Source organism: Fistularia commersonii, chromosome 18 (assembly GCF_037954325.1).
Source record: "Fistularia commersonii isolate RoL2024-O1a breed Wild chromosome 18, RoL_Fcom_v1.0, whole genome shotgun sequence".
In the NCBI taxonomy this organism is placed as follows: Eukaryota; Metazoa; Chordata; class Actinopteri; order Syngnathiformes; family Fistulariidae; genus Fistularia; species Fistularia commersonii.
The window spans coordinates 5,331,281-5,345,683 of NC_141301.1; the positions used below are offsets into that span (position 1 = coordinate 5,331,281).

General features: G+C 38.6%; 1 protein-coding gene across 1 annotated transcript in view; it reads right to left on the reverse strand.

Annotated features, from left to right (window-relative positions):
• Nucleotides 1-14,403, reverse strand: part of robo1 (roundabout, axon guidance receptor, homolog 1 (Drosophila)) — a 245,477-nt gene that overhangs the window by 217,314 nt on the left and 13,760 nt on the right. The window contains exon 2 of the mRNA XM_086164719.1: nt 9,618-9,742. Within this exon, the coding sequence (XP_086020845.1) occupies nt 9,618-9,738 (121 nt within the window). The 5' untranslated portion in view covers nt 9,739-9,742. The remainder of the gene's footprint in view (nt 1-9,617; nt 9,743-14,403) is intronic.

Below are 14,403 nucleotides of genomic sequence, written 5' to 3' on the forward strand. Positions count from 1 at the left end.
AATTAATTCATGTGATTATATGTACTGCACACAGCTGTGAATGGCTGGAGCCTATCCCAGAAACAATCTGGCAACAAGCAGGGTTTAATCTTGACCAGTTACCAATCAATCACAGGGTCACACATGGATGCGGACTACAGACAATTTATAATTTAACCAACTGTGGAAGGAACTCGGAGAACCTGGAGAGAAATCATGCCGGAACACTCGAGACAGAAAGGAACCCAGAGAGAGATTGTCAACCACTATGTTGAACAATATCATTTACCAGACACAGAAGATGTGTATGAGGATGAGGAATCCGATATTCCAGGTCATAGACTTTCAAGCTAAAGGGCAAAGCCTGGTTAGAAAAATAAATATGCCAGCTGTGTACAAATCCATTGACAAAATGCAATCACTGTACAACCCCCCCATAGGCCCATTGCTGAAGTGCCCTTGAGCAGGGCCTTAACTCCAACTTAAATTGAGCTACTTAGTGTCAGCATTTCTGCCTTTGGCTTTACGGATTGCGTTCAAGGTGTGGATGTCTATTAATTGTGGGAGTCTGTGTGCTCCTGCAATTGAGAGGCACCCTCTCTGTGAATCTGCCCTTAGTTAATAAAGGTAAAAAGCAAGAAAAGCACCTCCTATGATTAAGGGGGGAAATAGTCTCAGAAAATAAAAAGAGAGAATGATAATAAAACAAATGCTCCAAACCTCCTGGAGCAGATTTTTAATCATTAAATGATGCCCTGAGGGTGGATGGAGTATGATGAGGAAACAGTGGCTTGTGCCTTGCTATGTAATTAAATGGTGGCTGTATGGTTGCAGAGGCTGGGGGAAGATAAGCACTGGGCTTTCTGCCCCGGGATTTTTAGAAAATTGTGAGATGCTTTAAACAATAAGGTTATTGGTGAGATGCATTTTAGAGAAAAGAAGAAATTGAGATATATTGCTACTATTTTCTATAAAATAACTCTATAAAACGCAAGTAAGATATAATAATGCAGCTAAAAAAAAATTATATGGAGCGATAAACCTAAGCCCACAGTGTACTTTATCAATTTAAACAGGATAGTATATTATGTAAAAAATCTCCTAAAAGTGCATACACACCTGATCAAGCTATTGCATACTATTAAAAGTAATTGCAATGCAACATAACATAAAAAACAAGGCTGTTTGTTGTCAAGAGCCTGTAATCAAAACACCTTTTGTATTATCCTGAATGCAGCGTCACTTATTTCGTGTAGCCTGCCATGTGATCCTATTGGTGACAACATCTTGGTCAAATGTTCAGTTTCCAAAATGGCTGGGAAAAATGTTCAATGCTCTTCTCGTGGTATCAGAGTTCCCCTACAGAGCAGCATGACAGCTGGGCAGTTCGTGATTGTCAGAGCCCCTCATCTTTACAACATGTCACAGGTGACAGTGTTTTTGCATGTCGACTCAACTCAGCCCCTGCGTGCGCTATTTGCTGAAAAATGGCATCAAAGGCTGCCAAGAGGGGGACAAAAATAAATCTGATTGGCTGTTAAGCTTCAGAAAGTCACTGCACCAGAAGATTAATGGAAATACGCAAAGCAGCAAATGACAACAAGGTACTTTACTGATTTGCTTCTCCTAGTTTTACGATTATAAATGTACAGCACAGGGAGCTACATCTGCTTAACCGGTATGCACAGATTCTTTTCCTTGACAATATTTTTGCACCGGTTGGCTTTTACGCAGAGGTCTGTCCTGGATGTCCATGTGGAATGTACCCCAAACACTTGGCTGAACTTCACCCAAATACTAAACTTCTCTCATTGTTTTGGGATTTCCTTTGCCCTGAATTTAATCTAATTTCCTCATTTGCACTGACCAGAATAATTCCCTGACAAGCTCTCAATATGCCCTTTTGAGAAGAGTCAAATTTGGTTGAGTGGTAGGAACAGCATTGAAAGTCACAAAATAATGGGCCAGGTGGATTATTGTGTTCACCAATCATATAAAATATGTATGTAAGCAGATTCTACAGTACATCAACTTAAATTCTTCATCCCTGCATCGTATCAGCCTGGGAACCGTAAATACATGACAAATAGTGTAGGATTATGATTATCTTTATGATTAATGAATGATTTATTAATAATGCATGCATCTCATCTGCTACCTTCTATTCGAAATCATGATAACAAAAAAAGGATACATTTTTCATTTTTAGTTTATGTGTACATATGAGTGCTGTGATTTTATTGAGAAAAAGAAAATAAAGGCAATGTCTGGCTCCGGAAAGTGTGACTTCAGCGATTGATCTCATCTGAAGTCTTTAGGGAGCAATGACAAGTGTTCACATTCCGCTTTGCCATTTTGAAGCTTAAGAGTATCTGAGCTCTTAAGTATTGAGTCAAACTTTCTACACATCTTGGCAACACAGACTTTCATTCAGTCTGAACTGTAACATTAACATCCATTATTTACATTCAGTTAAACATTAATCATTGTGTTTCCAGAAAGAAAATATGGACATAATATTGTTGAAACAGTTTAAATTGCCAGCAACATAAAACATTAAAACACAGAAGATATTCTAAGAAAAGAAATAAAAGATGATACATTGGCTGCTGGCTAAGATTACTGCATGTATAAATGTACAATCTGAAGTTAAAAAACTTAGATTTACTTTGGTAAACCACTGAAGACAGTGCTTAAAGAAATGGATAGGTGTTTTGTATCTCCAAATATACACATACGTATAGTCAGGCTTTAAACTTTTAAACTAAGAAATGGCGGAACTTCAATCTTTTATCCGGAGGATGAAGAATAAAACATGGTAGAATTAATGTCCAACACATTTATAGGGCATTTGGCAAACTGTCGTATAAAGCAATCAGGAATCAGGTCTTATAGTTGGCAGAAGAAACAAAATACTCTTTTAAATGGCCAAACATTTCAGTTTTACTTTTTCATCTGCAAAAAGCTTCCCTCTGCCATTTGCCAAGTTTCTTGTATCACTGCCAGTCCAGTATCAAATTCTCTCAATGGGAATTGAAGATAAGTACAGACATCCCTGATAGATGGCAGTGACTATGTAGTTGTACAAGTGATGCCAAATCAGACCTCTTCATATTTCTGGCTTTAACTTCAAATTAAATCAGAGTTTAGGGGCGACCTTCAGATATCAGCAAAGCCAATATGCTGACGGAAGCATTGGAGAACGAGGCCAGTGATCAAGATTTATGGAGTACTGCTTCACTGTACGGCATGAGTGATATCTGTCTCATCAACGGTCAAATGAACTCCGCAAAGATAAGATTGTCTTCCAGCTCCAAGACTCCACTAATAGCTATTTGTACATAAGATTGGAAGACAAAGAGAAAAAGACCTCACCATCAAATAAGACCAAAAGCAAGCGTATGAAACTGTGTGTGTCAAATAGGGTGCTTATAGTGCAGAACACTAATAAGGAAAGCGTCAGCAGGACAGCAGCAGCAGATCCATTCTCCTCCAGGCTCCATCTTGGCAGTACCTGTTATAAACTTCCTCTGCCGTCTTGCACAATTGGTTCTGTAATTTAAAAAGGTCAGCATGGCTCCTGTGTAATTCAATACTCTCATGGTGCTGTATTAACCACATATTTAATCACCCCCCAGGGTGGTGTGCATGCTGAATACTGAATGTAAAGGGGGAAAAAACGACACCCTCTCGCCCACCTGACTTACATGACAGAAGCTCATTAGAAGAGATGCACCCCCCAAAGTGTAAACTATATTCATCTTTAAAACAAACAACCAAACAAAAAACATGTCATAAATGACCAATAGAGTAGCATAGAAGCATAGAGATAAACTTAAAAAATTATGACCCGATATGTAGATTGCATAAACATGCATCAAGTTGTGCTTCCTCACCTCCGTCTCATGAACAGTGAGTGCTTTTATATGAATCAGAAATTGAAGCATCTCAGATTTATCTGTATGAGACCAGAGAGTTCAGGAAAATGAAATACCTTCCACGTGCCAGAGGGAATTGAATTGCAGAGCTCATGAGATCCACTTTGGGTGACAATGGCGCAATTACTCAACAGCCATTACAACATTCCGCAATCTACATTTGCCTCATAATCACAAGTTGAAGCAATCAGATGTCTACCACCACTTCAACAATAAGTGTGGTGTAATAAGATGAGACTAGAAGCAGACAAAGAGTAGGGGGTGCACCTGAAAGAGAAAATGTATGGCTACATCAGGATATGGATGCTCAATTGTTTGGGTGTTGAATTTACAATGGTTATGTACACTGTAATTTAATAATATGGTAAATTTTAGACACAGAAATTATCTGCAAGAATCAAATGAAAAGGAAACTTAATTGATGAAAAACCATCATTGGCAAACCAGCATAATCAGGTCCTCTATCAGGAATGATATGAATGTCTGTTAATTTATATCAATAAGCTAGAAAAGAAAAAGTCCCCACGTTTACCTGAGCATTTTGTCTTAGTGGGCAGTATGCTTAAAGTTTGGTATTTTCCTCCATTTAAAAATGCTCTGTTTAGTGGGAAAATGGGTTCCTGGTATTTTGGCTAAAACAGGATCATTTGCAGGGAACACACAGAAATGAATGTAAATCAGTTAAGCTAGTAATTCTGTAACTAAAATAAATAAAAATAATGTCCTGCTGTACAAATGTTTTAAATCATCTAGAATATGAGATTGAAATGACAAAAAGCTGTGCTGTCATAAAGACAGGAAGGTAATGCAGAGCATTATGGAAGCATAAATGATACCTCACTCTGATAAAGCAATCATTGTTCTGAATTCAGCAATTTAAACACTGTTCATATTCATGAAATGTGGCTTTTATTTATTCAGTTCAGTTTTTCTCTTAGTTGCTGAGCATAACACAGTTGTTTTGATTTTATTATATATATATATATATATATATATATATATATATATATATATTAATATTTACCAGTTGATTTGTAATGAATCCAGAGACAAAATAGCTGGCTATGAAAAAAGAAAAATAGCTGACATTAGATCAGCTTTAGATCAGTTAAAAGGTTTTGACAAACTTCAAAAACAAATTTTGTGTGCATTAGGTTGTTGTTGATCTCATGACTTTCATGCGGCGTTGCTATGGCGACAAGCTAGACTCTGCTGGTACAGTGTGCCATTGATCACAAAATCCTGGTAAAAAAGTACATAAAGACAAATAGTCCAGAGCTAAACCAAAGATTCTTCTGGGCATCGGAAATGACGTGATTAGTTTGCACAGAAAGTTAGCTTCCCACATGCAAATCTAAAACTATCTATTGATGAAGGAAGGTTCACAAAGTAGCTGAGAAAATGCCACAAAACAACATTTGAAAGAAGGAGCAGGGATCTACTGGTGTAAGACAAATGATAAGGTCTTTAGTGAATCAACAATTATATGAAACGCAAAGATATTTTATCCAAATAATGTGACTTCATGTGTCATGTGTGTAAAGTCATGTGGTCCTTGTGGGACATTACATATATATATATGGCAAAATTATACATATATTATACATTATACATACATTATACATATATACATATATACATTATATATATATATACATTATACATATATATATATATATATATATATATATATATGTATAATTTTGCTTTGTGATGTATTTGCAGAGATATAAATGACAGTTTTATGTAGATTGTCATTGATCTCTTTCCTACTGCACCCAACAGGAGTCAGGCAACAGTCCAATAATTAGAAGGCAAACTGTTTCTGGCACCACCAATTTCTCCATCATGAACATCTGCATGACCCAATAACAAAATGTGACAATTTTGTAAAATTAAATCCCTGGATTAAAAGAGAGGTTTTGCTTCAAACGAGTATTGACATTTGTTTCAAATACACTTTTAGATGTATCACTCTGCACAGATTATATTGTGTGTTCCACTTGTTGCACAATTTCACATACAGAGCGTGAGTAGGAAGTGCAGTAGATAAGAAAGGATATTTATTTTAGGACAGGGTTGAAATGTCCTAAAATAAAGAGCATAAATGTCAGATTACCTCCTGCAGAATCAATCAGTCAAACATGCCTAACTAAAGGAGTGATCGAACATGCTTTTACCAGGGCAGTTATCTCTCCCTCTCACTCTCCCTCACACACACACACTGAGATAAGTCAGAGGACAAGGGCCTACGCACTGTTCTATACTTGTCAAGTAAATGGCTGCTGAGATAATGTTGGAAAAGAAAATAAGTGGAAGGTGGTTGCATGAACTTGGCTTAATGAATGAGAGATGAAGGGGGATAGTTAGACGGTGAGACACCTTTATTGGATAGATAAAAAAGAAGAAAGGATGAAATACTCCATAAGCAGCATGAGCTGCCATGTTTGAGAAGAACTGGGAAAAAAAAGATTAATCAAAAAGGTGCAATTGATACAACTGTGACAATTAAACCCCAAACCTGGTTAACTTTTCTAATATAAGGCTCTTTTCAATCATATAAACATTTGTCACTGGAGACAAAACATATAAAAAACAATATCCTTCAAAAGAAGAACTTGGATGGATCAACCCAAGGATGTTCATACCACGCCCAGGACAGAAAATATAGAAATGTATATAGTAAATCCAAAACAAGACCTAATATCATTTTTATGTTAATGACTCAGAGAAAGCTTATTTCATCTGGCAAAAGTCAACATTTAGGCTGTTATATGCATGCAATGCATCTTGTCACACACAGTAAAGGCATGTTCTGTATAATCTAATCTCGTAAAAATCCACACATTAATGAAAGCCAGGAGCAGTTACCTCGTAGCCACTGTTTCTATTTCCGTTTTTTTTTTCAACTCACGAAAAGGACACCATTGAATTAGTTTAATCAAAGGTAATCTATTGCGCTGAAGAAAACAACCTGGAGAGTGACAAGTCTTTCATTATACCTCAGATTCATGACAGAACCAAATCACTAACTAAATGAACACAGTTCTGGCACTTATTTTGGGACCTCCCTGTGCATTTGTGCATTTGTGCATAGGGTTAGTCAGTATCCGGGGAAGGCTGGGAAGGACATATTGTGCGACACATAGGACTGATGTAATTGCACTTCTTCTTCTCCTTTTGACTTTTCCCTTTAGGGGTCGCCACAGCAAATCAACCCTCTCCATCTATACCTATTCTCCGTATCCTCTGCTCAAACCAACTACCTTCATATCCTCACTCACTACATCCGTAAATCTCTTTGGTCTTCCTCAAGACCTTCTGCCTGGCAGCTCCAATTCCACCATTCGTCTACTGATATCTTTCTCTGGCACAACAATTTCCTTCGGGATAAATAAAGTTGTTCTTTTATAATCACTACCCCTCCTTTGTACATGACCAAACCATCTCAATCTGGCTTCTCTGACCTTCTCTGCAAAACATCTAACATGTGTTGTTCCACTGATAGACTCATTCCTGATCCTATCCATCCTCATCACACCCAAAGAGTACCTTAGCATCTTCATGTCTGCGACCTCTAGCTCTGCCTCCTGTCTTTTGTACATTGTAACTGTTTCTAGGCCAGACACCACTGTATTGTACAACTTTTCTTTCATTCTGGCTGATAGTCTTCTATCGCATAATACCCCTGACACTTTTCTCCACCCATTCCAACCTGTTTGAACCCATTTCTTTACCTCTTTTCCCATAACTTCATTGTATGGCTTATCAACTTTACCCCTCTAAGGCCGCAATTCTGCACCCCCCCCCCCTTATTTTAGAAATGGCCACCATCACACTTCTTCTCCATTCTTCAGGCATCTGAAGATTGTTCTCTCCCTCTAAGATCCTGTTGAATAAACTCGTCAGAAACTCTACCTCTGCCTCTCCTAGACGCTTCCAGACCTCCACAGGTATATCATCAGGACCAACTGCATTTCACTCTCATTCTATTCAATGTCTTCCTCACTTCACCTTTACTAATCTCTGCTACTTTGTGGTCTCCAATAGCCACCTCTTCTATCCTTGAATCTCTTTCATTTTCCTCATTCATCAGCTCTTTAAAGTAGTCTTTCCATCTTCCTATCACTCTTCAAGCATCTGTCAATACATTTCTCTCTATATACTTAATCGCCCGGACCTGTTGTTCATCCTTTCCATCTCTATCTTTCTGTTTTGCCAACCTGGATAGATTGTTCTCTCCTTACTGTCAAACTGAGCATACAAGTCATTGTATGCCCTTTGTTTTACCTTTGCTACCTCTATCTTTACCTTACATTGTATCTCCCTGGACTCCTGTCTGTTTTCTTCAGTTCTCTCAGTGTCCCACTTCTTCTTTGCCAACCGCTTTCTCTGTATATACTCCTGCACTTCCTCATTACACCACCAAGTCTCCTTATCTACTTTCCTTGCAGATGACAGACCAAGTACTCTCCTTCTTCTCTCCCCTATAACACTGCCTGCAGTTGTCTGGAAACTCTCTGGAACCTCTCCCTGAACACCTAGAGCCTGAAAACCATTCACCACTCCTCCCTTTTTAACTTCCACCACTTTGTCCTCTGCTCTGCCTTTGCCCTCTTGATCTTCCTTGTCACCAGTCATCCTCAAAAACACTGTACTATGCTGTCTGACTACGCTCTCACCTAAAACTACTTGGCAGTCACTGATCTCTTTCAGGTTACCTTGTCCATACAAGATGTAGTCTACCTGCGTGCTCCTTACCTCCTCTCTTATAAGTTACCCTATGTTCCTGTCTTTTCTGGAAAAAAGTGTTCACATTTCCATCCTTTTTGCAAAATCTATTATCATTTGTCCCAGTGCATACCTATCCTTTATACCAAATTTGCTCATCACAAATTACCATTCTTTCATCTCTTGGGGTATTCTGCATCACTTCATCTAGCTCATTCCAGAACTTCACCTTCTCCTCAAACTCACATCTCACCTGTGGGGCATAGTCTCTAACAACATTGAGCATCACACCTTTAATTTCCAGTTTCAGACTCATAAGTGTATCTGACATTCTTTTCACCTCTAGAACATTCCTAACATAATCCTCCATCAAGATTACTCCTACTCCATTTCTCTTCTTGTCAGTACCATGATAGTACAACTTAAAGCCTGCTCCTAAGCTTCTAGCCTTACTACCTTTCCACCTGGTCTCCTGGACACACAGTATATGCACTTTCCTTCCCTGCATCATGTTGACCAACTCTCTACCTTTTCCTGTCATAGCCCCAATATTCAAAGTCCTTACTCTCAGTCCCAGACTCTTGCCCTTCCTCTTCTCTCTGTGTTTCCGAACTGGTGTAATTGCAGACATTTCCTAAAAATGTTGCAGATACACTCAGACAGCTGCTGTTTTTACCCTTAATCCCTCTTGGATGACTGGGAGGCAATCACAGCATCCACAGACAGCAGACTGAGAGAGAATTTTCAATTTTTTGAGTTACTCACTGATGGTGTTATCAGAAAATATTAACTAAAGGAAAATCATATGACTTAATTGGTCCTGGTTCCAAATGATTGAGCTAGTAGCCGAATGAGCAACAGTGTTGAGCAAATAACTGTCAGACATGCACACAGCAAAAAAAAACACACTACATGACTGATGACTAACGGGGATGGAAGGTGATACAGAGCTGTATGACAAAGTCTTACCTGAGATTACAAGAACCTCTTGGCAGTAAGCCACGTTGAGCAGGACCATGATGAAGAGGGGCATGGCCCCAGACCATGTGCCATGCATTGTCGTTCTCACTGTCCAGGCATTACTGGGCATCGGTCTGAGGAAGATAAATTAATGACTGGTTACAAAACAAGTGGCCTGCAATTCACAGAGAAATTAAATGTGAGTAATAAGCAAATAAATTATGGGCTGAGCAGAATACATAAAAAACCCATATCAAATGACATTTTAAAAGCTTTAATGAGCATAAAGCAGCATTTGTGACACATGACTCGATTCTCTATTGGCTTTTCTTACATTGTAATTACGTGGCAGTTGAATCCACAATTTACAATCCCATGAGAATGCAGACAGAGAATGCTAAGAACATTGCAAATTGACAATCTCCTTTGCTGAACTCCCACTCTGTGGCCCTCCTCAGTGTTTGTTCATACTAACACATAAAAACCTCCTCTGTGTCAAATTGATTCCATGCAGGTGAGACAAAAGTGTCAGAGTTTAGTGGTGTGTGTGAGACAATGCTGCTGAGCTGACATCACCTCCACACCATGACAGGGACCGTCTGCAGCATGGAAATAAATCGGAGGATTGTCCAGATCAGCCATCTGTGGAACAACCTGTTCACCCTTGTTTGATTACATCCAGCAGGCCAGTCAGCGGCGGCTGCACTGTCTCCTGGCCCTTCTACGTACCTCTTTTTCACAATTCCCCCCCTGCTCTGCCATGCACTATGATTTTCTCTTCACAGCTCTTTTTCCAGGCATGATTTGCTCTTGAATGGGATATGGCTTGGCTAAAATAAGATAGACTTGCTTTATCATAAATTTTATGTCACCATGGTAGTGACTGAGTCTTGACAAGTGAAGTATCTCTTCACATCATGGATATCATTTAACACTGATTCTACCTTGTAAAAACTGGGGTGAATGGGACAAAGAAAAGAATAAAATTGCCACGTGGGTAAAATCACGAAACTGCTATGGTTTTCATTGGTCTCATCTGTCTCACCTGCTTTGCTCCATCCTCCAGCATATCGCATGATAACATTTATAAAACTTTGCTGTTCTTTTTATTAAGATGTGACAAAGGACCGATCAATGGATTACCTCCCCTTATTTAAAGAACCCCTCTTCCATCATCATCAGTGGGTGCCTCATAGAAACTTACATCCCTGAATCCATTTCCTGAACTAAGAATTAAGTTTTCTAAATAGGCTACCTATCAGATCAAGCAGTCACTGTTGCATAGTTAACATCATTTCTCACTTCTCCAAGATATGACTCATTTTTGATGTAATAATGATAAGGATCTTTGATTGTAATTTGCAGATTTTAAAAAAAAAGAGAGAAAAGAAAGTCACAGCAGTTGGACTGGCGGACTGCAACGCTTTAACTCTGGTGACTCTGGTCACCTTAGGCAGTATTCTAGTGCCCCTCTGCCCCCCCCCCCCTCCAACACACACACACCCCTTTATTTTCCTGATAATTATTTCAGATAAACGTACAATCGAGCTCTTGCAGGAGATCTGATAAATAGCCAATTACCTGTCATGAGACGGTTGTGACAAGTGGTCGCCAGGGGTCTATGGTTTAGGAATGTGGGGTACATGGAATTGATCTGCTCAACTAAACCCAGGAGCAAGAGCTGGAGGGCCAGACTTGTAATTTAATTCATCACCTTGTCCCATTTGATTAATGAATATACGGATTAGAGATAAAGTAAGATTAATTTCACCCCTCCTCTTCAGAATATACAAACATTCATGTGATGATGAATCAAAGGCTATTCAGCTATCTTCTATACGCATTAAAAACCCTGTTTCCATTAAAAGAAATAAACATATCTTACAATACGTGACTCCCCAGTTCTACAGCAACTCAAGAGGAACAAAAGACCCTTATTCTGTCTCTTTATCTAACTCAATGCCTGCTGAATTGATTGAAGGCAATTACTTTTGCAAGAAGGGGCTCACCATCTTCTGAAAAAAAAAACATGAATAAAAAGGTGGGGATCATCAGGAAAATTGTCACTATAAGCAACTTTTTTTTTCTTTTTGATGACCATTAATTGAAAGCAATGTTGTTCAAAAACCAGCAGTTTTTCATCTTCACACAACAACAAATTTTCACACTTTTACTTAGCAGTATCAAAGATCCAATAGAGGACAAAATAGTTATTGTTTGGCTCATTAATCACATAACTTATGTTGTTTATTTCACCAGTCAAGGGACTCCCCGGATGTACTTATGTGATGATAAAATTCTTGGTATGGAGAAGTCTCAAACGGAGATAAAACTCAGATGAAGTGTTGAAACTGAGGATTTGCGGGAAACTCAAGAGGAAGCAAGTTGTTGTCCTCTGAGAGGGAGTGAACTTCAAATTACCTGTGACCATGGCCTATATTCCTGACTGCTTAATCTGTTTCTGTTTTATCTTTTCCCTCTGTCCCCTTGAAGCCAACTTCAGTTTTTCTAACAAACACCCCAGAAGTGAGGCAGAGGCAGCCAACAGGACAAGTCAACAAACAAGTACAACCATTTGGACAAAAACATCTGCTCTTCTCTTTTATTAACATTCAAACAACATTTTCAGTCTAATCAGCAGAAAAGTTAAATGTTGAGTTTGTACCCTGAAGCTTAGACTCAGGAATTAGATATCAGTATATCAGAAAATGTTTCTAGCCTTCTGGGTTTGCCCTGTAATGAAGCATTCTTACAACATAGCAACCCCTTTGATTTGGCCACTTTGGATGAGTGTTTTTACTGTTGCTTCTTTATTTGAAGTCTAGCAAGGACAAAGAAAGGACCTGAAGGAGATGAGCCTACAAAAAAAAAAACAATTTTTTTTACAAAAAATTGTACCAATACTGATTTCACTTTTATTTACTTGTTTCATTTTTCTGCCTGTGGCAGATGTGGATCTTTTTTTTCATTTTAGCATAGATTCTGGCCAGAATGTCACTGTAGATACTCCTCCCTCATAAATGCCAACAGTGGATTAAGCATCTCATGTTGATAATACGTCATTCCCCCTCACTTCATTACAATAAAAGGATTAACCTGCTTCTGCTCTCTGAAGTGATCAGTAGGCAGGGTGGACGATGGAGGGCTGAACTGTCCTTCTCCTTTAGCATGGACATTTTTTGTAATCCCCAAGTCATACTACTCATCATCCACGCTGCTGTGACAACACACCCAACCAGAAACAAATATGAGCCCCTGCAGTTGACTTACATAATAGCATATGTTCCACCCGACTCCACAGGGAATGACCTTGTTTTGCTGTCCCACTTCCTGCCTATTGGTAGTGTAGGTTTGTCATCACCAGTCATCTTTAATGGTCAGAAAGTGTTGTGGTGTGGCCCTCATGGCAATTTTATGTCTGGGGATGAATGATAAAATTGCTTAATGTATTAAGGGTAAAAGGTCTGCCATAACGGCATAGATAAGAGTAAAAACCCAAATTAAAAGAACCAAAACCACTCCAGTGTGACTAGGGTGATGGGGTTGGTCACACAAGGCTTCCTCACAGCGATCTGTCTTCTTATGAATGTGATCTGTGATAAATTAAAAGCTGATTATTTCCTGGAGGGAGAAGCGAAGCACTCGGCCCCCTGGCCCCGACTCGGGTGGTGATTGATTAGTTCACCACATGCACTATGGACCTGTCCTCACGACTTCACAGCTACTAACGCTCCGAGCACAAGTGCCTCCTATCAAGATGCCATCTCTGACAACTCCAAATTTATTTCAATAAATGCTCCACCTTTTCTTCAAAGGACAATTCCATTTTTTTTCCCAAGATAGATGGAATGTTGGTTGATTTTTAAGTGGTTCCTATCATATAAACCACCATCCCTATTTTGCATTGATAGCCTGATGTGAAAAAAATATATGCATTTTCTACTGATAATAACAATCAAGAACCAAATCAACTGCTGCAAAGCTTGTTACGCAGTTTGATACATGCTTTCTATCTGTAACATTTTTCAGTGAAAAGTCAGTGAAAGGCACCCAAATTGTGAAAATGAACAAAAAAAGCAACAAAAATAGCCTTTTTTGAATCATTCACCTTATCATCAGGGTATATTTTAACACATGGGAAGATGTTTCTATTTACCAAATTCTTTGGTTTTACTGTCTTTCATTAATAGGAATGTATGCAGAAATATAAATACAGTTGTTGAAAAGCTTTTGAAGCATTTATGCTCACAGTCTGCCGCTCTGAGCTGCAAAAAGGAAATTAGTCTGTAAATGTTCAAGATGACAATACTTTGGAAATAGTTAAAGGTCAGTGGTGTCTTATGCAAGGGGAACTTTAGGCGTTATATAAGAAGTAGGTGGAGTGAAACTACACATCGGAGTGTGCAAGGGAAGTACTTTTTGACAACGTGGGATAAGAGTACGCAACATTACATAGACATAGTTGTAATATCAGATATTTTATATATATATATATATATATATATATATATGTATATATATATATATACACATACATATACAATCATATATATATATATACACACACACACACACACACACACACACACACATATATATATATATATATATATAGGTTTTTGCTGGTAACACTAGAAAAGTTGTGAATCTTGACATGGCACACAGTTTTTCTAACATGATGCGCCTATTCACATGTGCCTGAACCATTTTCCCTGGGTCTGTATCATTGGGATGGCCTACATTGCAATTTGTCTGCAGTTATTGGGTTTGCCTGGGTGGAAACAAAGGCAGTCCG